The sequence below is a fragment of the Alligator mississippiensis genome, chromosome 1 (assembly GCF_030867095.1).
Source record: "Alligator mississippiensis isolate rAllMis1 chromosome 1, rAllMis1, whole genome shotgun sequence".
NCBI classification, from domain to species: domain Eukaryota; kingdom Metazoa; phylum Chordata; order Crocodylia; family Alligatoridae; genus Alligator; species Alligator mississippiensis.
In genome coordinates, this window is record NC_081824.1 from 411,734,379 (window position 1) to 411,759,713 (window position 25,335).

The 25,335-nt window shown below is 42.3% G+C and overlaps 2 protein-coding genes across 8 annotated transcripts in view; both read right to left on the bottom strand.

Moving 5' to 3' along the window:
• ZC3H13 (zinc finger CCCH-type containing 13) overlaps positions 1–6,918 on the bottom strand; it is a 65,435-nt gene extending 58,517 nt beyond the window's left edge. For 4 of the 7 annotated variants that reach the window (XM_019500448.2, XM_059727426.1, XM_006275998.4 and 1 more), the window contains exons 1-2: positions 6,625–6,918; positions 207–333 (exon numbers count right to left, since the gene is read on the bottom strand). In XM_019500448.2, the coding sequence (XP_019355993.2) occupies positions 207–333; positions 6,625–6,908 (411 nt within the window). In that variant the 5' untranslated portion in view covers positions 6,909–6,918. The remainder of the gene's footprint in view (positions 1–206; positions 334–6,624) is intronic. The other 3 variants (XM_019500447.2, XM_059727455.1, XM_006275997.4) reach the window with 2 other exon arrangements.
• Positions 6,919–9,140: 2,222 nt separating this feature from the next.
• Positions 9,141–25,335, bottom strand: part of CPB2 (carboxypeptidase B2) — a 38,355-nt gene continuing 22,160 nt past the window's right edge. Inside the window, exons 3-11 of the mRNA XM_014608367.3 lie at positions 22,809–22,933; positions 22,609–22,717; positions 18,927–19,028; positions 18,479–18,583; positions 17,356–17,466; positions 16,054–16,156; positions 13,482–13,684; positions 9,557–9,641; positions 9,141–9,432 (exon numbers count right to left, since the gene is read on the bottom strand). Coding sequence (XP_014463853.1) covers positions 9,248–9,432; positions 9,557–9,641; positions 13,482–13,684; positions 16,054–16,156; positions 17,356–17,466; positions 18,479–18,583; positions 18,927–19,028; positions 22,609–22,717; positions 22,809–22,933 — 1,128 coding nt within the window. The 3' untranslated portion in view covers positions 9,141–9,247. The remainder of the gene's footprint in view (positions 9,433–9,556; positions 9,642–13,481; positions 13,685–16,053; positions 16,157–17,355; positions 17,467–18,478; positions 18,584–18,926; positions 19,029–22,608; positions 22,718–22,808; positions 22,934–25,335) is intronic.

Sequence of the window (25,335 nt, forward strand, 5' to 3'; positions counted from 1 at the left end):
AAGGCAACCCACTGGAAGCCATCTCCGTTGCCCTGTACTCTCTGTCCTTCCACTTATCCATCCCTATCAATCATTGTTGTGCATACTGTTCAATGTAAAACTGTCTACAACTGTTGAGTTTTTAAAGAATGAAAGATGGCATTTATACATTTTATAAACAGATACAGCATAAGCCCAACAAATGAGGAAATTACAAACTGTCTTACCTGGGAGGAGCAGCCTTTTAAATAGAATATCAAAGGGGAAAAGAGGATATCACGCAGGAAACAGAGGTTGCAAAGGGAGCAGAATGGACCCCAAAAATGAATGTCCATTGTTTCAAGCACTATTAATCTATACCAAAAAAAAAAAAAATTGACTCAAGAAGGCCAGTCTGTATCTGAGAAGTCCACTGCTACTTAAAAAAATGGCACTATCAACCAAAAATGTCACCTGTAACCTGTATTTTAAATATAGCTGATATTTTCACTATCTATTTCCTCAGAGGTCTGACTTCAAAACAAAGTTCTCTCTAAAGAAAACAATTTACGTAAGTCCTTAAGTGCTCTAACTCTTTTACAACTTCAGGGGGGGAAAAAAGGGTTTAAGTTCTTTCTTTTTCAAGTTTTCCCACCCCCAAAGATGGCTTATCCATATCCTTGATTATCTGAAAAAATCTATTTCCCAAGTAACTTTCAGACAACCAAATTTGTATTAGGCAACAATCCTTCTTACCCTCAGGGAAGGAAGAAGTTAACCATTTAATATTCATTAAATAGGGATTTAATAGGGATTATAAGCAATGGTCAACATATATTAGTTCTGGAGGATGAAATAGGCAGCAGAATAGTTAAATTTGCCACTAAGAAGTTATTTGGATTAGTAAAAACTGTAGAGAATAGTTAGAAAACCAAGAAAGATTTACTCAAGTTAGAAGATTAAAGTTATACAACAGTTGATGAAATGTAAATAAATGTAATGTAATGCACACCAGAAGAAATTATGTTGATTATTAGATACGCAATGAGTTCAAATTAGTCCAGCCTTTTGAGAAAAATTACGAGTTATTGTGGACAGCTCAATGTGCAGCAGTGGTTATAAAGAGTAACAAGATAAATAATTGAAGTAAGAAGATGAAATAACATAAAATCTAGCCTAGCTCAATTCCTTCCAAGTCAGGTCATTCCCTAAGTAAATCCCACGTTTCATCCATACTAAAATATCATGCAATTACATCCTTGATCAGGGCTACAAAACATATTAAAATGATAAAGCATAGATTAATAGGACACATCAAATATTTACTTTAACAGGCTTCATTAAAAAAAGACATCTGAAACAGGAAAGGTTACAAGAACAGCACTGATTATGGCATGGGAAAGGGGTTTCAACATATGAGGTGAGTAAAATGAGATTTAGTGCAAAAGTAGTACAGTAACACGACAGAAGTATACATCATGATGTAAGGTATAAAAGGAGTCCCCATTCATCTTTCCTTGTAATAAGAATGGCCCTTTATTTTCAATGAAACAAAGGCAACAAATTTGATTTTTAAAACTATACTTCACAGAGCAATTATTACGTTTTTGGAATTCACTGCCACAGAAAATTAAAGTGTTGAACAGATTTTAGAAAGGATAATTATTTTATAAGATGGTGGTAATAATAGTGCAGTTATGAATTAATAAGTACTTTCATTCTAACTCCCTGTTAGGAGCTTAAAACCTTTCAACTTACATTTTGGCCTATAATTTCTTTGTAGTCTGAGCCAAAAGAAAGTTTTTAAAAAATTCTATGCAGCCACTTTTTTCTTTTGTTTTCTGGTCGTTGTCACACTAAATATTTTTTGTTTGCTTTTTAAACATAAGTTTAGTGTGCATTCATTCAGATGACCCAAGATCAGCGCCATTCTTAAATTCTGACATACATCTAACTCTCAATGTGCTTTAGTAACCAGAAAAAAGTTTGACAACTATAGAGCAAGTGAAAACAACAGGATATGACTGCATGGCATACTGTTTTTCATATCCACTGAAGTACATATGAAGGTAACAATCCTGGAATTAGATTTTCACAGTTAGACTTCTTCAGGGAGGAGGGAGGGGCGGGGTAGGGAAACGGTGTTCACCTATTTGAAGCTTATTGCAAGATCAGGGCCCAGTTACAATTCTCTAGATAGAAGCAAGTACATCTTAACATCCATATGTAAAATACACACAATTATGAAACTGAAGGAAATCTGAATGCACAATACATTTTTCACTTACTGATTACTATGTATATTATTACAAACCTGCAGCAGAGATTTTAAATGAAAAAATAAAAGTTCCTTTTACATTTAGGTTATGGCAAGTGTGAAATGCCCTCCCCCCACCCTCTTTACATAAACTTCAAGGCAGGCAGGAGAAGGGAAGGGAAGTTTTTTTCTGACATACCCAGCCAGCAATTTAACAAACAACCAAAAGCAAATGAAACACAAAATCCCCATAAAAATTTCCAAGTTACTTTCATTCTCTCTTGTTTTCTCTTACAGTACTCCTAGCCCCGCTGACCATAATCCAAAAATCAATCCTCCACTGACCACCAGTGCAGTTCATTCTTGCTGTCAAATTCACACATCCTGCTAATGGAGTCTATTTCCAGATCTCCTTCCTATTGAGTGTCTGAAGCACTCAATAGTTTCCGTAACTGGGAACTAATTTTTTAAATACTATAATTAGAAGGAAACATACTTTGGTGATGTGACATAACTTAGTAACTAAATATTCTCTATTACTATCACCCAAAAACTCATGAATATAGGGAAAGAAATCAGCCAACTTTATACTGACCTTAGAGATTTATTCTACTTAACATTAAGAAATATTTTTTCATTTTCCATGTAAATATAAGCCAAGGGAATAATTAAAACAAATCTGGAATATATCACATGTTCTCCATACCACACAGCCCCAGTAAACCATGCAACCTGTTCTGAGAAGACAAAATCAAGATTTTTTTTTCCAGAGTAATGGCTGAATGCAGGCCTGCAACAGGGATACGATGCACCCTTCACTTACCACTCGCTCTTTTGTTGCAGGTATCTTTAACCCTGTCACAGTCACCAACAAAGTGGCAGCAGCTTTTGGCTGACACTGAAGAGTAGACTCTTTCCCTCTTGAATGCCCACCATTGAGTCAATCCCCAACAGCCATTCTAGCATGCCAATGCCTCCACCCCAGTACGGAAATAATCTTCACTTAGAACATGCACACCAATTTTGAAGGGGTATTTTTGGGGGGAAAGGTGTATATGGTATGCAGTTCAATATGGTACTACTGACATCATTACACCTTAAAGACCTTCCTACTTATCATCCTGGGGGACAAGTAATTTTTAGCATTTTTTTTCCAAGAGAAAATAGCAATCATCATTTAGCGAATCCTATTAATTTTATTGATATTAAATTAGTAAAGAGACTGTACCTCAGCATGTTACTTCTCCTAATGAACGCACACTTGAATACTATACCCAGTGAGACTCACTTAAATAACAGCAACTGCTGTATTTTGATACAACAGACTTACAAAATAAAAGGACATAATATAAATGTACTCTGATACTTTGGATGTAAGCTTACATCTTTAGGTCAAATACACCCAGTGTTCACATTTTGAAAAAATAAAACAAACAAAAAGCCCTAAAAGAAATGTTCCCATAAAACATTAAAATGTCTACTGATCTGCTTTTAGAAAAGAGAAAACCATAACTCAAAGGTGTCAAAGATACCTGTAGAGGCCTATCATATGGCCCACTGTGCTGCCTGTGGTCTTGCACCCACATACTGGATGCAGCATGTGCTGGCCCCAGCCCTGCTCACTGCATGCAGCTCATGGAGCCCACATGGGGCAGGCTGCACAATGCACAGGGACTAGTGCTGGCGCATGAACTGTATGCAGCACACAGGGCCAGACTGGAGCATTTGTTGCATGCAGCATCCACGCCAGACCAGGGCTGTGCACTGGATCCAAGGCCAGTCCAGTTCGGCAGGGATATTTCTGGACAGTATATTTTTTTGGACCAACTGCATGTTGGGATAGACTTAGACAAGCTTTTGAATGTAGTGTATTATTCTTCAGGGAGAAGTTCCCTGAAGAAGAACATACTGCATTCAAGAACTTGTCTAAAACTATCCCAACATGAAGTTGGTCCAAAAAAAGATACTATTTTTCAACATTCGCTGGATCCAGCCTGCAGGGGCAGCTCAGTGCAGGCATCACATGCAGTGCATGCCATAGAATAGTCCAACATGGGCCCAGGTGCAGCATGTGCTGCATACAGTGCAGTGCTGGGAGCTAGTACATCTTTTGCAAGGAGCATGCAGGGCTGGTCCACAGAAGTACCAGGCTGGGCCTTCAGGCTAGATACAGCATATATTGAAAAATATTATCTCTTTTTTCAGACCAATTGCATGTTGGGATAGACTTAGACAAGCTTTCAAATGAAGTGCGTTCTTCTTCATGGACCTTCTCCCTGCATTCAAAAACTTGTCTAAGTCTATCCCAACATGCATCTGGTCCAAAAAAATATACCATCCAGAAACATCCTTGCTGAACTGTACTGGTCCAAAAAAAGATAACCATACACAAACATCCTTGCCTTGTGCATATCTCCCGGAGCAGTATGGCTACAACATCATTCCAGGGCTACTGAAATATATGATAAAGTTTTAAAAAATATTCAGCTGTCACTAACAGGAGCAGGCAGTGTATAAATATATCTTTTGCTACACTATCCAAGTTATCTAGAAACAATGAAAAGCACCCAACTTTAAAATGATACAGTACCCTTTTAAAAAACAAGTCCTTTCTCAATCAATACCATAACATTTCCATACCACAACACTGGCAAAGTAAAGTCATCTTCAACTTTAAAAAACCTCTTCTCTCTATCACAATGCTAAAAATTGGTAAATGTTATATATATTCCTAGACATAAAGCTACCTTGCAAACGCCTAACATCCAAAATACTGATTCCTATGTAAAATAAACCCAATCTAGCAGTACCAATGACAAACCCTGTACCTGGCAGTATACAGAAATAATTATTCAGAATGTGTATTTTTCAGAATTTTTACAGTACCGTATTATGATTATACCTCCTCCTTTAGTTAGGCTCACCTCTTTTATTCCTTTTATCATCTTTATTCATGCCTGATCTTTATACAGATATACATGACATACGGTCTGTACACAGGTACATATCAGGAATGGTAAGTGCTTCCTAACAGAACTTTTGCAAGAGTAAGTCATGACTGACCTGCTCTTTCTAGAAGGCTGAAGTGAAAGTGCTACTATTACAGAAATAATTAAAATACAGTACAGAGGCTGTCCGCTTTACCATTTTGCCCTGAAAGATGCTCCTCACATCTCCACTTGAAAAACCTGTTTTTCCAAAACAAAGTTTTTCGGTCTAACAGACAGCTTCCATTGGGCCCTGGGCACCTAATGAAGTGAGCTTCAGCCCACAAAAGCTTGTCTGTATATAAAGCACAAGCTTTAATGGACTGAAGCTCTAGACATACACATCTATATCTAGGCAGATATAAATATTTTTAGATATAGCACAAGCTGTCATGTGCTATACGCATTACAGAGGCACATATATACTATATACATGCCTATATAATATGCAGAACAAACAAAAATATATCTAAGTAGATATGCGTATGAATGTACATTACACACAATGACACACAGCGGCCGGAGCTACCCCCCACCAGTCCACTGCACTCACCAGCTCTGTGTGTGTCTACACATGTGTGCGTCTACTAGGGTTACCATACCTCCAGGTTTTCCCAGACATGTCCTCTTTTTAGATCCTCTGATATCAGTCTGGGCGGTTGATCAAAATAAAATCAAATGTCGGGGATTTTGCTCTGCTCCTGGCTTGCCCCAGGAAGGAGCTGCTTGGGGATGGGCGATTGGAGGCAGGGTACACGCACATATATGGCTAGTATGTAGCCAGTCAAGGAGTGGGAGCAGTTCAGGACTGGATGCAAGAGGCGTGTGTGCACATATGCGCGTGCATTTGCCTGGTGGGGCGGAGCTGCAGGGGGGGGGGAGGTGCCGCCCCACACTCCTCCAGCAGGGAAGGGGGAGGGGGAAGAGGGCGGGCAGGGAGCAGCAAGGAGTTGCTGGCCCAGTGGCTGGTACCTGTGGGTGGGAAGGGCCACCAGGGGAGCGGGGCAGCAGAATGGGCAGGGGCAGGGCGCTGCCATATCACTGCCCCCCCCCCGGCATATACCCCACCCTTCCTCGCACCGCAGGCATCTTCTTTTTTTAAAACTAGAAATATGGTAACCCTAATATACGTGTGTGTCTATACGTGTATGTGTGCATTGAACACCTACCTACCTACTTCGATCGGTCTGAGGTGCCCGCTGCCCTGGCGCCCCCCCCCCCGCAGAGGCCTGTCCTTGCAGCAGAGGACGGCAGGACAGCAGCGCTGGGCCGGAGCCGGGCCCGACCACCGAGAAGGAAGCGACCCCACCGCCCCCGCACAGCCCGCACAGCCCGCCCAGCCCCGCCCGTCCCGCGCCTGCGCACTGCCCCCGCGCGGGGGGGCGGGGAGGCCCGAGCCCCCCGCCGGCCCGCCGCACTCACCTGCTCCTTCCGCTGCCGGCCCGCTCCGCGTCGCCTCCTCCGCCGCCGCCCGGGGCGGAGCGGGTGGGAGGGGGCGAGGGGGGAGTCCGTCCTCCCGGGCCTGCGCGCGGAGCCACACGGGGAGGAAAGAACTGGAGCGCGGCGCGCTCCGCCAAACCCCACAGCGCTGCGCGGGCCGCGGGGGCTGCCGGGAAACGAGGCGCCGCAGCCGACCAGGCCCGGCGTCCCCTGCGCCCGCCCTCGGTGACGTCAGAGGTGGCTGCCCGAAGCCGCCGCGGCGCCATGATGGTGAGGGGCAGGGGCATTTCCGGTCGAGGCGTGCGTCTCTAGGGGAGCGAGGCGCTGGGCTGAGTGCAGCCCCTCCCGGTACCCCGTGTTGCCCAGAGAGCCTAGGCTGGCCTGGCTCTGGCTGTGAGGGGGGCGCGTGCCCTTAGACCCGAGCGTGTTGGCCGTGCGCCGTTTGCCCGCCAGCCCCTCGCCACGGCCTCCCTTCTGCTGAAGGATGCGTCTCCTCAGTGGGTTCCCTGGACGGAGCGGGCAGCTGCGGTGTCCCTGCCGCGTGCGGCCCAACGAGCCGGAAAGGGCGAGAGGCAGCTGTGCGGGCCAGCGCAGGTGGCTATCCGTCCAGGATTGTCCAGAGTCTCCAGGAATTAGATACTCCTCTCCAGGAGACTGCTGAGAGCCACCCGGGAGATGAATGATAGGGCACTCCTTCAAATAAATATCAAATGCTGAATCCAATTTATACAGTAGTCTAGTGGGTTTTGAAAACGTGCAGTTGCCTTCCTAGCTACCGCAGTGCTTTACTGATGTACGTGAGCACGCGGGCACGTCGATGGCCCGGAAACCTGCAGTCGGTTCAAACAGAGTTGGCAGCCCTAGGGCCAGCAACCACCTGATCTTGACCTAAAAACCCTGAAGCTGGGTGTCGCTCAGGCCCGTAGCCAGCGTGTGCACGCTCCACTCTGCGGGGCTCAAGGGAGGACTTAACCAGTGGGGTACACCAGCACTTCAGCAACAGTTGGGACTTCCTTAAGCATCCCCTTTTGGCAAATGGTGGTGGGTGCAAAGGAGATGCGCCAGAGGTTCACCAGGAGCAAACCATAAAAATCACAGAGCAGCTGGGCTGGAAGGGACCTCCAGAGGTCATCTAGTGAGTCCAACCGCCTGCCTGAGGCAAAATCATCCCTACGCAGGCCATCCTGTACAAACTATAATTAGGGGTCACCCTAACTGAGAAGTTGGCCAGGAGATTTAATGGCCGGATGCCATATTCACAGTAGGGTCCCTCCATGCCTCTGATTGGCAGAGCAACCCCATCGACCCTGCCCCTTCACTGCTGATTGGCTGTGAGGGCTGTCATGAGGCTCCCCCTTGCTGCTGATTGGTTGCAAAGGTTGTCCTGCAGCCCCACCCCTCACCACTGATTGGTGGACAGGGTGGGGTCCCACAAGAAGCAGCCCTCTCAGCCAATCAGCAGCAAGGGGTGGGATGGTGGGCATCATGCCGCAGCCTTCTTGTCTCCCAGCAGGCAGCAGTGTGAGATGCAGTGCCACTAGGACTGCAGGCTCCCTCAGGGAAGCATTTAATTTTCAGTCATGTTTTTTTCCTGCAGCGTGCCTGCCATTTTTTGCAGAGCCCATCCAACTTCACATTTTCCGTGAACATCGCGCAGTCACGAATTCGGTAGGTCCCTAGCCATAATCTAAACCAGGGGTTGGAAAAATGGTAGCTCTGGCAAATGGCCAGACTCCATTTCCCAGCAGCCCCTGCCCAGGTCGTTGGCTGGTTTCCATGGAGCCCCCAGGAGGTGGGGGCCAGAGCTTCCATGGAGACTGGCCCCAGCAGCCCTGGCAGGAGGCACAGCTGGGCAGGATACTGCTCCGTGGCCAGGGCTGTGGCCAGGGCAGCGGTGACAGAGTGGTGCAGAGCTGGAGCAGGTTCCTGATCCTCTGCCTTCACACCTCTGCTGGGGAGCATGAGGGCAGCAGATCACAGTTCTGCCCTGGTTCCCAACCACACTGTCACTGCTGCGAGATCCCAGCCCCCACCTGCTGCTTGGGTCTCTATGAAAACCAGCCACAGCAATGGCAGGCAGGGGATGCTGGGAAGTGAAATCCACTATGGGCCCAATCCAGCCCAGAGGCCGGACTTTGCCTTGCTCTGATCTAAACTCTTAGTAAGATGACTGCAGTTCTGACACAACACAGACATCACTCCGTAGGACCACATGCTCCCTACCACAGCAGAAGGCAAAACCGCCCAGAGTCTGTACCAGTCTGACCATGGAGTAAAAGTCCTTTCTGAAGGAAGGGATCCAAAACTGAATGGCATATGCTTGGATATTGTGGCTTGGGGAGTTGCTTTTGCACGGTGATAGCAGTCAGTTGTGTCACTCGCCTTATTGCAGGTGCCTGCGTTAGCTTACTGTGATAAGGGTGTAGTTTGTGAGGCAATATTTCAAGGTCAGAAGTAGTCAAACTTGCTTCCATACAAAAAATACATATAAGCGAGGAGTATGTTATTTCTTTATTTGAAATAACTAAAATTAGTCACACTAAAACAAACAACTACCTCATCAAGCCACATAAAATGCTTGTTAAAGTTATGGAATGACAATACATTAAAGATTAATCATGATATGCGAAGCGATTTCTTTCACAGCAGAAAGTGCTTCAATACAAGTCGGTCTTATTTGATGAGGAGGAAGCAAAAATCCATATTGTCCCCTATCCCGGAGTTCAAAGGTAAAAGAATACTTAATGCCGAGATCATATGCCCAATCATCTGACCCCCCAGGAGCTAAATCTGTAGGAGAAAGAAAAGAAAGCATACTAAACTCTTCATTTTAGGTCTCAGTTCAACAACCTGCTTCATCAGGTTAGAGAGGATATTCTATTATGCTAATTATTGTACTTAAAGCTATACTTACAGATTGTTTCTGCACCAGGGCCAGACTGATAAACGGTTCTGGATGTCTTTCTAATAGCAGCAGCAGCTTTATTTGCCAGAAGTTGCTGAAATCAACAAAGTATTAGTCAGCTTTATTAGCCAGTAAAAATGGGATCCATACACACCACAAACACAATGGAGATAGTAGACCTATTAAGAGTGGTTGTCCCCAGGTTTGATTGTATTACAGTTTGTAATAGATGTATTTAAAACAAGGTTACCTTAATTTATGCACATTGTACAAATTGTTTCTATGTTGTAATTTAGATGGGCACCTTTCAGCAGCAAACTATTACCAAACTAAATCTATTCTCTTTAGTTATCTTGTTTATTTTATGTTGAGTGTGCCTGCACATTGCCATATGGCAATGTTGCTATGGTGCCGTGCTTTAGTACTTCCTTTTGGAAGTACTAAAACACGGTGCAGTACGAGTGGTTACTGCACCGTGCGCATGGCGCACAATTAAGATTTCGCCATTACATTACCATAGCAGTGCCCTATAACCAGGAAGCATACTGCTGCGGTGACATAGCTGGTGATCACATGTAGACCCACCTGATCATTACGTCGCCATAGCTCACCATATAGCATATAGCAACATAGTGCGTTGCCGCACCGTTGTAGGGTGGCATGTAGACACGCCCATCCTGTCACAGTGTTTTTGTAAGAACATAGCATTGGTATGGGTTTTGACAGCACTGAGTTCAGTCCTCTGTGTTTGCAGACAACCATTTGTGTCAAAAGTCCTTAAAATCATATGCTCTAACTTCTCACACAACAACCACAAAGCATATTAGGAACAAAACCAAACCCTCTCTATAGTTTGCAATAAGTGAAAAGTAGGGAAGACAAGAGCACAGCCAGTGCCCTGCCATTGCATTCCATCCTGACCCCATATCTGGCAACGATTTGACTCTGAAGAGAAAAGCAAGACCTTTTGGCTAGTAACCTCTGAGTTTTCTAAGGTCCTTTCTACATGTTCAGGTAAAGGAACGATAGAATCTAATGCACGATCCGCACAGTCACACTTTCTGCTGTACCGCACGTGCATTGCAGAAGGCGTGATTGTGGGATTACACATTAAATCCCATCGTACCGTACTGCAAGTGCAGGGAGGAGCCCAATCCCCATACACCTCACAACTCTAGGAAACCCTCCCCCACTTCTCCTCTGGCAAAAAAACCCTGAGAAACAAACTAATATTGCATTAGTTAAGGGGGGTGGCAAGAGTGGAAATTCCTTCTCAGCCCCTGCAGGTGACCAGCAGAAGATCTAAAGCAGCGGTTCTGAACCTTTTTCAGTCGATGTACTCCTTGGCCTCAGAGTAAGACTTCACGTACCCCCTTTCAATCAGAAATTAATTGTTTATGTCAAACTGCGTGTAATCCCATGGCGCATGCATGTTTTACGGCAGGTTCAAATTGTCAACACTTTTTTTAGGCCCTTTGACCTGTGTTAGGCAATGTATGAAATATACCTTATATAACCCCTGATGAGGCGTCACATACCCCCTGGGGATACATGTACCCCTGGTTCAGAACCTCTGCTCTAAAGCATGGTATTACTAGATGCTGCCTGCTCAGAAAAAAATACCTCGCAACCCCAACTGGGGATTGCAATACCTGAATCCACACATTATATTGACTGATACTTGAACATTCTTATCCCATCATTCTGGCCTTATTACAAACCTACCAAATTCCACCTTAAAGTGAGAGTTTTTATAATGAGAAATTATATTCTGCTCCTCAACAAAAGAGAAGAACAAATTATTCAATAATTAGTTTATTTCACTTCTCTGCACCACACAGAAGAAAGCAACATATTTAAGATTTTCTTTTATCTGTGTTCACATGTGCATTAGCTAAAATTAAAAAAAAATGGAGGAGATAGAAAGGTTATACCTTAAGGAGGGAAAGGTGGGGTACATGACTGGGGGGGAAGAGGGCGGGGGGAGGGCAGTGCCCTCCAAAACGTGGCACAGGGGTCGGATGCGGCCAGCCAGGCCATTCTATCCAGCCCGTGGGGCCCCTAAAAATTTAGAAAATGAATATTAATCTGCCCTGGGCTGCCTGTCATGTGGCACTCGATGGCTTGCCAAAACTTAGTAGGCGGCCCTCTGCCCAAAATAATTGCCCGCCCCTGCCCTAAGGGTATAAGGCAGTCATTATCTGAGAGGAGTTAAGAAACTATATTCCTTTGTGGATGGGTTATTCCATGCTTGTCCACTAAAGGATTTTTTTTTTCCTTTTTCAGAAAATCTGGCACTGGTCACTGCTGGAAATTGAATACTAGACTAATTGGACTTATGGTCTGATCAAATAAGTTAATGCCTGTGTTTCACAATGATAACAAATATATTAAAAGAGAAAAGAGCTCCCAGTAAGGAGACATTCAGTCCTGAAAGACTTCAAGAGATCTGTGCAGTGAAAAGAGAGGTGGGAATAGAGGCAGCACATGCAGGGGGCAATCCAACATCCCCATGACCTGCTGGAGGTCTCATGGTACAAAAAGCATCATGCCCACCTCTTCCATGTCCTGTGTCTAAGACAGCAGGTCCTACAGGGGAGAAAAATCCTTCCTGGTTCGCTCTCTTTTCCTGCTTCTTCTCTGGTGCCATGCAGGAGGCCTTGGGAGCAAGTGTCCCTCTTCCATGTGGAGTTCAGATTCAGGAGAAGGGGTATTTTGCTCTATGGAATTTCTCTTCTTTCCCATACTCTGAGGACTTGATTAGGTTCTTCAGCTACCCATATAGCTTTATTAATCTATGTGCATTAGCTCACCCAGCCTATCTTACAGCTCTTTTTTAAACTTAGATAAACCCAAGGGCTTAGATGGAGAAGAGGAGCTGGCCAGTGGTGAAAATGCAGAAACCTTTATTTCCTAGTTATCCTTCTTATCGCTTTTGTCAGAGAGGATTCCACACAACCCATACTTCCGCAAGTCCCTGATTTTGTGGACTTCTGGAGGGCCATAGGACTGGGTCTCCTTTTTTCGGGTCTTAGCAGGTCTAAATTCAGGAATGTTATTAACAGGCGTTCATAACCAACAGAAACCAAGAGGTATTTCTTCCTCCTTACCTGGACTTCCAGTGCTTTGTTGGATCAAGACACTTTGAGACCCAAATAGTGATTATCTCCATAATACCATGAGGACCATTACAGAAAAATAGACTTCATTAACCCACAGTTAAGTTTGCAATCACATATCACTGTTATGGGTGCAATTTATTATTAAATGAGGCATTATTTTTAAAAGTTGCAGATCCACTCAAGTCAAATTAAAGTATAAACTATAAGAAACCTGGATCTGAATGTGTGTAAACACCTTATTAAGATCCCAAATTACCTTGTCTTTTCCCCTTAAGAAATGCCTTGAAAATATCAGAAAAAGGGGATGCCCAATCCCTGCAAAATAAATAACCCCCTATTTTTTCATGTCCTCCAAAACTAAAATTCCCAATTTTAATCATACAGTAACCTTTCCAACTTCAGCCTTCTTTATGGCCTTATATTAAAGTCAAAGCTGTTCCAAAGCCTTCCATTGTTAAGGCACTCCATTTTTTGTATCCAGAAGCACACAAGGGAGTGATATAACTACTGCCACATCCAGCCATCTTAGACTCCTGAACCCAAAAAGGACCCAATTTTAAATGGATTGACTCAGGGCGGACTTTGTCATGAGCAGAGAACCTATTTTTCTCTGATAAAAAAAACCCCCAATTTTTGGATTAAAAAAAAGTAACCCAAAATCCATGTTTAAAAGAAACATCACTATATATAGGTCTGTATATTAGTGGTGTTTCATTTTAATGACAATCATTTCCCACACCTCCTTAGAGCCCAATTCTGCAAGAGAATGGGGTTTGAAATATAGATGACATGTAATACTTGTTAACACTTACCAGCTCATCATGATCTTTACTTCTGTTCATAGTATAGGAATATGGGAACAGAACCATCTGTGAGTAAGAGTGCATAGTTATATATCCCTTAATGTTGTCTTTGTGTGCTTTGAGAAAACTGGTCACAGCCCTCACTTCTGGTTCAGATTCAGGATAGGGTCCACAGTATGTCTGTCGACATGAATTATCAGATGCCCCTTCACCTGTAATCAACAGAATAAATAATGCCATCTGTTAAGTTTTTATACTCAGCATTACCTTCTGCTCTTGTAAGAGAACAGAACACAGTGCTCCTATGCAAAACCATGGAGACTGACACACTCTGGAAAGATCACGCATATCTCAGTATCTGTATGTTAGGTAAGCATGGTTTGTCACTGTTTGCATCTTGTATGTGCTGAAAAATGGAAGAGGGTGTGAAAGCCACAAAAAAGACTAAAACTGATTTCTACTGAGAGAACTTAAAGAGCTCACTTAGTTTAGTTTATCAAAACAAGATTGACAGGCTAATTGATTAAAATGTATAAGTGCCTTCATGGGCAGAAAATACCAGGTACAAATGGTTCTTTAATTTCATGGAGAAAGGCGTAACAAGAAGTAATGGCTAGGCACTAAAAGCAGACAAATTTAAACTGGGAATAAGGTGTACAAGTTTTTGACTGAGGGCAACTCATTATTTGGAACAAGATACCAAAGCAGATAGAGGATTTTCCATCCTTTGATGTCTTCAAATAAAGACCAAATGACTTTCAAGAAGATATGGTTTAATCAAACACAAGTTACTGAGTGTTAATATGGGAGTAACTGGATAAAATGTAATGGTTGGGTTTTTTTACATATAGAAGGTTAGATTAGATGATCTAATGGGCCTTTCTGTCTTTCAGCTGTGAATCTGTGAATGTAGTTAGTTATGCAGTGGGTGCAAAACATCACAAAACTCAGAATATTAATATTTTACACTTGCTTTGCACAAGAATAAGTAACTGCACAATGGTAAAAGGCCATGAAGAATCAAGCCCTTTTATTTCCAAGCAATCTTGGGCTCATATTCTTCTTTCCTGTATTCTTTGTTATAATACAATTAGCCAGCTGAGAAATTCATATAACAAAATGTAGAGAATTTAATTCCAGGTTCCAGGCAAATTCAGCTCCACAGGGTACATTCAAAGTAAATCCACTCATTTCATCAGTTAATTGTGACTTTCATTAATATAAAGGAAAACCATTATGTATCATTGCAGTATGCAATGTATTTTGTTCCTTAGAGAAATCATTGTGATTTTGCCCTGGCTAAAAAGTACTGGGACAAGAAAATTACTGGTGCTTCACCCACTGACTGGGGAAGACAGAAATAGCAGTACAACTCCAGGTTTACTTTGGGATACACAATTCATTAGTAGCATCAGTGTTTAATATCACTGTAAATTACTCCAGGATTGAAAATGGACAGATGACTGATCATTCATTACTATCTGCTGCAGATGGGGCAATGATGCCACCTCTCCAATAAATAGCAGAGACAGGTAACAGCCTGTTTGCATTGACACATGAATACTCCACGATAGCTGCACATACACAGCAGCTGCATGGATGTCACTTAGCCTGGTATATTTCTAGTACCCTGTTTTCCTTAGATCAGTGGTTCTCAATCTTTTAACATTTAAGGCACTCCTCAGAAAATGCCAGCTCCTAGTTTTCACTCAGTTTTTGACTACAGAAAAATAGTAGAGCAATTCTTCTCTAGCAAATAACTCAGACCACAACAGGTCAGAAGGCAGGAAAGGTTCTTTGGGTAGATGTGATATCTTTTATTAGACCAACTAAATATTCGGGGAAAAAGTTCTTTGCAAACTTTCAGGCACAAGCACCTTTCTTCAGGCAAAATATTTCTTCAGCTAACCTGAAGAAGGGTGTTTGTGCCCAAAAGCTTGGAAAGAACCTTTTTCCAACAATTTAGTTGGTCTAATAGAAGATAGCACATCTGCCCAAAGAACCTTGCCTGCCTACATCCTTAGATGAACACAGATACAACCAACAACCCTACAGCAGTTCAGAATGTTTTTAACACTGGATTCTGGGTGAAGTCTCTGGGTGAAGTTTCTGGGTTTATCTTGTGAATTGTGTTGGCACACCTAACAGTGTTAACATTGTCCAGCACCCTGTGGCACCCTTGAAAGGATCTCAAGGCACCCCAGGCTGCCATGGCATCCTGGTTGGGAATCACTGCCATGGATTCTAATACATTACATCAATATAGGGTTATACATTACAGGTCTACTCCTTTACACTGGCCTAAAGTTGAGTTACACTATTATACATGTGTTGTGTATTCATGTCCTTCAATGTGTAGATGTTAAACCAAGTTATTTTGACTTGACATGCTAGGTAGGTCATTTGTAGCTTTCTTTTCAGAAGAGCTGAGAACCTATACTTGAACCTATACCTGAACTATCAGTGCTTAACACCTCTGAATGAGGGACTTGTTTGAAAAAGTGGTTCTACAGTCCAAATAAAGTACTTACGCTGAACACTGAAATGACAATGAGTAAAATAAAAGAAAATTTCAGCATACCACACCAGCCTGCATCAAAATTCCTGTTCATGTCAGTACCAATGCACCTGTCGTTGGCATGGCGTGAGCGGCTTTTCCTCCACATTCGATGCTCCATAGATCTCTAGAAAAATGTGCAATTATGTAAAAAGTTTAGGAAATGTAATGTCATTTTGCTTGGTAATGAACATGCAACTTCCCATTTGCAGTTTCTAGATGTCAAGTTTAGATACATAAGCCACTAAAGGGGGTCTAGGGAGGCTATGAAAACATTAGCTAATTATCAGCAAGCTACGTAACAAAATAAGATGTTGCATACTGGAAAGCCTGGGCAGGTCTGATTATTCTTAGCTGAATAGAACTGGACTGCATAGTTTCTCCAAGTACCCAAGTTGGCAGATGTAAGCCAAAATAATGAATGGTTTTGCTGAATATTTCAGAGGGAGATAATTAACAGAACTTTGGAAGATATTGATTTAGATAAAGGTTTCCCAGAAATAATTTGTTTGTGTGTGCGTGTGTGTGTGTGTGTGTGTACTTTTTGCATACTACAAACCAAGTTGTGATTATTTTTCATAGCCTCAGTCAGACAAACTTCCTAAATATGAGTAAATACTTTAGGATTTGGTTCCATGACCCAAATTTTCTTGGCACTTTGTTGACTTCAATTGTGCTGTCCAAGGTAACTGAAAATATTTTTTGTTACCTATTTGGCATATGCCAATCTAGAATTTTCACACACAATATTCTTTTGCAAGTCCTAGTTGAGCCCCATTGATCATAGCATGCGGACAGTCTATGAATGCTATGTGCATTAGGTAACCTATAATCAATAAAGTATCTGATCTTTCCTGCTGCACATTCATTTACCCAAAATTTAAAAAATGATTGCAAAACTATGCTGTTTGGCCTTAGACCACAGTAAGAAGGAATAAGTTACTGGCTTAGACATTTCTGCCTTGTGGTGAACTATCATGGTATTTGTAGTTCACTGATGAAGCTTTACGTGGATATCACCTGACACCTAAAAGAGTTATGTCTGCAAGGGGTAATGCTGTAACATACTTAAGCACTGGTTTGACTAGGCATGATGGAAAATCTTTGTGTTCAGTGGATTAAATCGGCCTATTTACAGTAACTATGTTGATCTATGAAGGGACAAAGATACAGAAATTCCATACCCTACTTAACAGGTTTGAGTTCAAATCTCCAGCATGACACTTTGAAAAGTAACCCCTTTAAAATGCTTTTTAGGATAGCTCTCATGATTCTTGCAGAACATGCTGTAATATTCTGCTGTATATGTATAAACCCCATACATACAGACATCCACGTGTACTCATAGCCATCCACATTCATCACTGGCATAACATAAAAATCAAAATGTTCCAGAAGTCTTGAAAAGGTCTGGTCTCTGTCACGGAAATGGGCTGCCTAGAAAACACAGACACAACAATTTATTCAGAGTGTTTTTAGTAGTATTTTCCTCACCAACCTGCCCCCTGGCTATTGTACCTGCTGCCAGTGGTGTTTCTCCCTTTCACAGTCATTGGATAAATAACACTGACAACAGGGGCCAGAGCCTAGGACACTGTTCTTGGCAGAGCCATGCTCTTCTCACTGGTTCAGCTTGCTTACTCCCACTGGCTTCTTCAGTCCAGAGAGACTGACTGTTAAAGGGCAATGGAAATTGGAGAGTCCCAGCAATGGTTAAGTGGCCATGGTAGTAAGGTCCCTATAAGGCTCTGGGACACTGGGCAGGATTCTCCAGGACTGTTCAGACAGCAGTGGGAATTGATGCCACCACTTAAGCAGCCCCAGGACAAATGTAATGCCTGTTCCAACAAAAATGTAAAACTCGTCCATGGTCTATATATGTCATTCAACTCCCTGTAGTAATGTTATACCATTGTAGCCATAATAGTTCAAGGAATAGTTGAGAAGCTGGATTTGTTTGGCAGTATCTTTTTTTGACCAACTATATAGTTGGGAGAGCTCCTAGACAAACTTTCAGGCATAACTTCCTCAGAAAACCTCAGGTGTTACTACTGAACAAATCCTGCTTCTCATATTCAGCTGTTTGGTGGATAAACTATATTCCAGCTCCTGTGTAGGTGTTTTCAGATTTGTCTTTCTTGTATTTCAAAATCCTAGTTTGAAATACAATAACCCATATTTACCACTCCTCCAAATATTTGAAATGCTTGGCCTAACTTCCTGCTGGTGCTTTAAACATTTTATATTTGTATCTGAGATCAGTTCCCAGCCCCTTTAATCTTGCTTGCTTTCTCGCTCTCTCTCATATACCCCTCACTCTGGTGTAGCAATCCTGAATTGGTTAGGAAACTGCTGATATCAGAGCATTTTACAAGTGAAGGAAAATAAGATCAAGGTACAGTACTCTGTTTTGCTTCAACTACTGTAGTAAAATATATTATTTACTCACATGTCCTATAAGCCATATGCAGAAAGCAGGAGCAATCCATTCTCTAGCATGGATACCACAGTCAATCCATATGGCATTTTTTGGTGTTTTATTTCTCTTAAAAAGCTGACAAAAGGAAGTCACATGTTGAAATGGCATGTGGAAATAGAATTAGAAACAAAAGGGGAGAAGAAAATGTTCTCTTTCTCTCTTGGATAAAGTTGTCAAGGAGAAAGAAGTATATACTAATTTATATCACTTTAAAGCTATAGTAACTCAAACTTGCTATGGTGCATCTAAAAACAGTCCATTGCAGATGCCAAGGATAAATAGCATTCTACCTATTTATCACACTCAAAAAATGTGAGCAAGAAATAATACAGATTCTTTTAAAAAAATCTGTCAGACAAAGACTGGCACCTGTAGCTTAAGGTCTACAAAAAGATTGCATATTAAATCACAACTGTACCTTCAAAACATAAAGTGGACGTTTCTCATATGAAGATCCAATGCATATTTTCTGGAGGATATCCGCATTTTGTTCTGTTATATAATCCATCCAAGAATTTATCTACAAAAATGTAGTGGTTCAGTCAGTAAATGCAGTTTCACTTTAAAAGCATTTTGCCCCTGCATTCAATGCACAATGCAGAAGCATAACCTCCATTGAAGTAACAGGAAGAACTATTCCATCTTTGAGAAGGGCAGGGTGACATTTTCTCAGGGGCCAGAACCTAGGACCACAACATTTTCTCAAATAGCTAAGTAATATTAGGAGCACATATTTCATTGGGATTCCACCTGCAATCAATAGCTCATAGCCAGGTCATCTCACACAACTGGACCAACAAATGAAAGATAATACATTCTTCCCTGAATATATTAGATGTCACACATAAATGAAATTTTATGACTTGACTCCCAAACCAGAAGTAGCATAGCCACATTTGCTGCACCTAGGCTAATTCACTCTTGCTTCGCAGCATTAAAGCTGAGAAGCAGCTTTAGTTCTCAGCCTGCTATTCAGCCCCATCGCTGGCCCATGGTGCACATATCCTCCCTTCAGAGCCTATAAGCATGTCACCTTACAGTTCTTGTATGTGACTCAATTGCACTGGTGCCCTCTCCATCCTTCACAGATCCCTGTGCTGGCTAGACTGCACATATACCTTCCAAATAGAACAGCTGTATACATTTCAGCCTGTGATTACAAGCCTGAAGGCAAACTTTCCCAGTAACTGTTGCTCTCATCTGCCCGACTAGAATGTAGAAGAGTCAAAAGATGAACTCAGTTGGAGGAAAAAGAGTAAATTGGAACATAGAGTCTGGTGAGACTGGGTCTGGAAGGACTGGGATGGGAGAGAAATTGTTACTGGGATTTGGCAGGATGGTGAGGGGGAGTGGAACTAAGCTGGCTGGGTAAGGAGACTTGCTCTGAGAGTTAGGAAACAGTGTGGAGTCAGGGACTGCTTGGGCCACAAGACAAGGGCTGGGAGCTCAGTGAAGAGAAGCCATTACTGAGGCCCCTGGCATACATTCATTTAATAGTGTCATGGGATCTACTCCCCAGCTCCAACAATTGTGTCTCCTGCCATGACACGCATGTATGGCAGAAGGCATGGTTTTGGGACCAGGGATCAGATCTACATCACACTCTTTCTCCTTGCCAGTGTAGGGGAAGTCCAGGTTTATGATCAAGGTGAAAGCTGGGTGCTTGCAGCTCCCCCACAACCCAGGGCTATCCTGTGAATGGGGCTGACAATCAGCTGATTGTTGACCCCAGCCTTAGGACAACCCCAGGACTCATTTGAGACATGGAACTGTCCAGGTCTGGGCCAACAATCAAGTGATTGTCATCCCAGCCCTGGGACAGTCCTGGCCTGCTTTGAGAACTGAGGCTGTCCTGGTCAGAGCCAAAAATTAGCTATTTGTTGGCTCTAGCACCAGGACAGCCTCAGGACAGTTTGAGACCTGGGGCTGTAACAACTGAGGCTGACAATTATTTAATTGTTAGGACCAGTGTGGGACAGCCTTGGTCTGGTTTGAAAGCTTCCCCCCAGAGAGTTTAAACTGGCTCATGGCAACTCCAGTAGGGCTACTGGGTGTGAGATATTATAGGCTCCTCAGGGGAAAAAACAAAGGGCTTATCCCACCAGGAGTTTCAATTGCAGGCATGGGGTTTAAAGTCCCCAGCAGGGGAAGCCCTGCTGGAGTCTCATTCTCCACACCAGGCTACCCAGCTTGAGGGAGTTTGGGCACAGGTTTTTAAAATCATCAGTGGGGGAGCTCTCAGCTCCTTCTGCCGAAAGCCTGCAAGGCAGTCCTGAGCCCAATTGGAGACAAGGGCTGCCTAGGAGGCGAATGGGGGCGGGGGAGGGGGAGAAGGTGCTGATGATAATCTTGTAGTTGGCACTGGCCCTGGAGCAGGCCTGGGACAGTTGGAAATCCAGGGCTGCCTTAGGGCTGGTTCTTTCAATCAGCAGATTGTCAGACATCCCTCCCCCCCACACACACACACCAACAGCTCTGGCATGTGGATATGCGACATATTCAATGTAAGGCGCTATGCCATATATTCAATTTAAGGTGCTACACAAACCAGCCACAAAAGTGTTCTACATTATATATAGAACATTACATAGAAATCTTTTTTAATGGCTGGTTTGCTATTTTATAGTACCTTCAATTGGGTACACATGTAGCACCATTGCCATTTACGATGTGATTAACATGTTAACTGCAGCATAAATATAACATGTATATATAACATGTGCCAGGGGACTGAGACCTGTAATGCATGTGTACCAGGAGAACAAATGACAGTTATATAGGTACCTTAATTCTAACATTTCCTACATTTTTAGTACTTGACCTTGCCTTGCAAGATTAATAATGCAAGGTCGCTGCAAGATTAATGCTGAACTTATTTTTGCGCAATGTAACTATTCAGTACAACCTGTGCAAGGGAGCTCATTTTGATTTCCATTGGCTTCAATATGCACTGCATCAGATCACACTCAAAATCTTAGGAGAAAATCCTCAGATGTCCTCACAGACCAAGTATAAAATTAATTTCTGTCCTTATTTAAAAATGGCCTGCATTAATCAATTACTTTTAGTCTGTTCTGTATTTTACAAAGTGATAAGCCTGGGGAATTGTACACACATTTTTCAGGAAACATCTGCCTATTTTTGTGACATATTTAACAAGGTTGATGGGACAGTTAATTTTATTTTGTTGCTGGCTCAGATCCATTTAAAAATTCAGCAAAGTAGAATCAACTGTAGAATCACCTGTACACAGACCAGCTTCTGTTGAGCTTTAACTGAAAATTATTAGAATTATAAGAATTAGAATGAAAGAAACCCAAAGTGGAAAACTAGGGATGTGAAATACCCATAAAACCATCCAGTAGATTTTTATGTAGTAGCAAAGAACGAAAAGTACTAAGCACAGGAAAGTTGTGGTAGTGTTGGAGTGATGTTGTAGCTGTGATGCTGTACCTCAGTGGTGCTCAAATTTTCAGCCCCATGGGTTGGATGGGCAGTACCTGGTACCTCCACAGACCAGATGCGATGGGTCAGTCCAATCCGGCACACGTAAATGGGGTTTGGTCCAGCCCCAACCTGGCCATGTAGAGGGGAGAAGGTGTGGCCTGATCCCATCCCGGTTGTGTGGGGCCAGATAATTTGGCAGCAGGGATGGGCGGGCAGTATTAATTGCTACTGCTCCCCTACCACCAAAATTCCCAACTCGTAGGGAGCTCCATGGGCTGGATGTCATGGCTCCTTAGGCTGCATTTGACCTGTAGGCCAGGGCTTGAACACCCCTAGTCTACCTAGATTAATTTTTGAAAGCTTGTCTAAAAATGTTGCCATCAGTAAAGGGATTCTATGTATATGTATTCCTATATATATGTTTTGTAATGTGTTGCAATCCTTCTTAATTAAGAGCATTATAGCAATATGAAGCATTACTAATTAAGCAATACAAATATAATTTTGTCCCCTTCTGGGTCTCTACTAAAACAGCCTATAATGCAAACAGCTACTCTATATCACCATTACCAGCAATTAATCATTTTAAATCTCTTATTAGTATAATAACAAATCATTTATAAAGGATCATGAAACAACATAAGGTATCTTACCTCTTTCAGAGAGTGATACTGTTCATAATATGATACAGAGCTGCGTGGGTGGGCTGTGTCATTGACAGCTTGTGCTTCAATAAGGTCTTGTACATTGTTCATCAAAACTCTGAACAACAAACAGAGTATAAACTCTTTTTAAATGAGAATGTTACCAAATTGCTTGAATTTCTGATTTTCACAAGAAATAAAAAACATACTTATATCGGATGGTGGATTGTTTTAGTTCAGCTTTCACATCATTTATAATAGATGCATTGACAACAAAATGGACTTCTTTGTCTTTCTTGATGTTTTCAGCTGTAACGGGTTGCCAGAGGACAACCTAGAAAGTTTCCAAGAACATTTTTTCATCAAGGAAAGAAAAAATACTTTGTTAACAGTGAGTCATTATTTTAAAAATAACCAAATATAATGCATTTCTTCAGTTTAATGAGCCATGTGTGACAAGCAGGTTTAGATTTCCTAAACTATGTAGCCTTATGATATTCCTGAAAATGAATGGTATGTAGTTAAACATTTTTATAACAACTGCTATGTATAAATTCATAAATCAAGAACACAGGCAGAAATGTAATCTTTCCTGAGAAAATATTACTAGTTTATCTGTTTAGGTGTTTATTACAATCCAAATTTTCAACTCTCTGGAGCATTATTTTCCCTGAGGGCATATGTGGAATTAATGAGGATCAGACTAGTCTTTGCAGTTATTGTATTCAGTGATTGCTTGTATCAGAGAAGAAATAAATGCCCAAAGGGATTTTGGGATAAGTCAAGATGAAGCCAAAATAAAAAGTGACCTAGAAAGATTACAAAAAGAACAGAAAATAACAAAATGAGATTGATCTTGGTAAAATGAAAGTTAATACATTAAAATAATCTGAGACCCTGGTAGTCAATGGAAGATTGAAACTTGGGAAGCAAAAATGCTGAAAATACCTAAAGGAGATAGTGAATTGCAAAATAGAACTGAATTAATAACATGAAAAAGACCAATGTAATTTTTATCTGCATCCTTAAAGAGATGTGTTGTGAAGTTGCTCAAAGATAATCGTTTCTTTTCTACTTACTTCTGGTGCAATTTACCTTGAATACTGTATTTGTTTTTGGGCCCCATGTTACCAGAAATGTATCAACTCCCCATCTTTCTTCAATTAATTTTGAGGTTGGTGGCATCTCTAATATCCTAACAAGATATTACAGATGCTCTGAACCAAGACTTTGGAATATTCAGTGTAGCGATACCCCCTGGTAAAGTTATCCTAATGATATGTTGTTACTGGAATTGTAATGTACTATAGACGTACCTGAGCTTACTTTATAAGATAGCTATTTCAGGTATGGTAGGAGTCTAGCCATGGTATCACAGAGCTCAGACCAAACTATAAAATCTACTAAAGAATCAACAAATGCTTGCAAAATTAGCCACTCATGAGGTCTGTGCTGCCTTTGGAGTAACTGTTACCAGTACCTAAGACAGCTATTTTAAAACTACCTTGGGTATGGCTGCAACACACTGAGTCTCTACATGAGATGCTTTACTGCACAGTAGACTGATGTACTGTGCAGTAAAGTGTCACCATCTACACGTGCTCACTATTTACTGTGTGGTAAATTAGTCTACTACACAGTTAGCTACTACCTGTAAATACAGGTAGTAAACTAACTGCAGTAGATTCTGCATAGTAGTGCATATGTAGTGCAAATTTGCTCCCAGTCAGCCTTAACACCAGGGGGCCACAAGGGATGGGTAACTTAGCCAGTCCTGGCACTGCTTAGCTTCCGGCTCCCACCAGGAGCTGGGAGCTGAGCAGTGCTGGAATGAGGTAGCTCTCTACCCCAACCTGCCTCAGCTCTGCTCAGCCCCCTACAGGAGCCAGGAGGCGAGCAGCATCAGGCCTGGGGAGCTCTTTGCTTCACCATGCAGCTGGGGGCTGACTAGGAGCTGTCCCACTTCTGGGGCAGCTTCCAGCCAGTCCCTAGCTGGGCTGAGATTTCCCGCTGTTCCACACTGGTTCTCATGCAGGAAAGAAGGAATGAGTCACACAAGAGGTGTGAGGGTTGTGAGAGTATAAGATGTGTTACAGGAGCCAAGCTGTGTTGGGGAAGGTGATCTGGAACTGAGGGTGAGGATTAATAAGAGGAGGAAGAAACAGGAGCTGATGGGGGATAAATAGAAGATGAGGGGGCTAGCAGGGTATATAGGAACATAGGAGGATGGGAGAAGGAGCCGGGGGAATGAAGAGAGGAGGAGGATGTTAGGAACTGAGGAGAGAAAAAGTTGAATGGTAGCAGAATGGTACAGAGACAGGACACAGGCAAAAGCCAATCAGAGGCTCCCAGTCCTCTGGGGCACATCATCAAGAATCGATCTCTTCAATTGTATTGGTTGGAGGAATGGTTCCAGTTTTCACTGTAAAGCTGACTTCAGACTAAGGTGTGATGGAGAAGAGGGGGAAATGCTCTTAAATGAATATGGATGCTCTCCTTTAATTAAATGCTTTTTTCCTTTAATGACAAATAGGCATCACAAAATCCCACTGGAGTTCTACAAAGTTATTAGTTATAGCTGAAGAGATTTTGATCATCTAAATCCTGTCTTAAGAAAAACACCACTTGCATAGGTCTAAACTCCTGGGACGTTAACCAGATGTCACATGTGAGTACTTTATCACCTTTATTGTGTTGTTTCTCATACACAAAATCTATTGCATAATTCTAAATTGG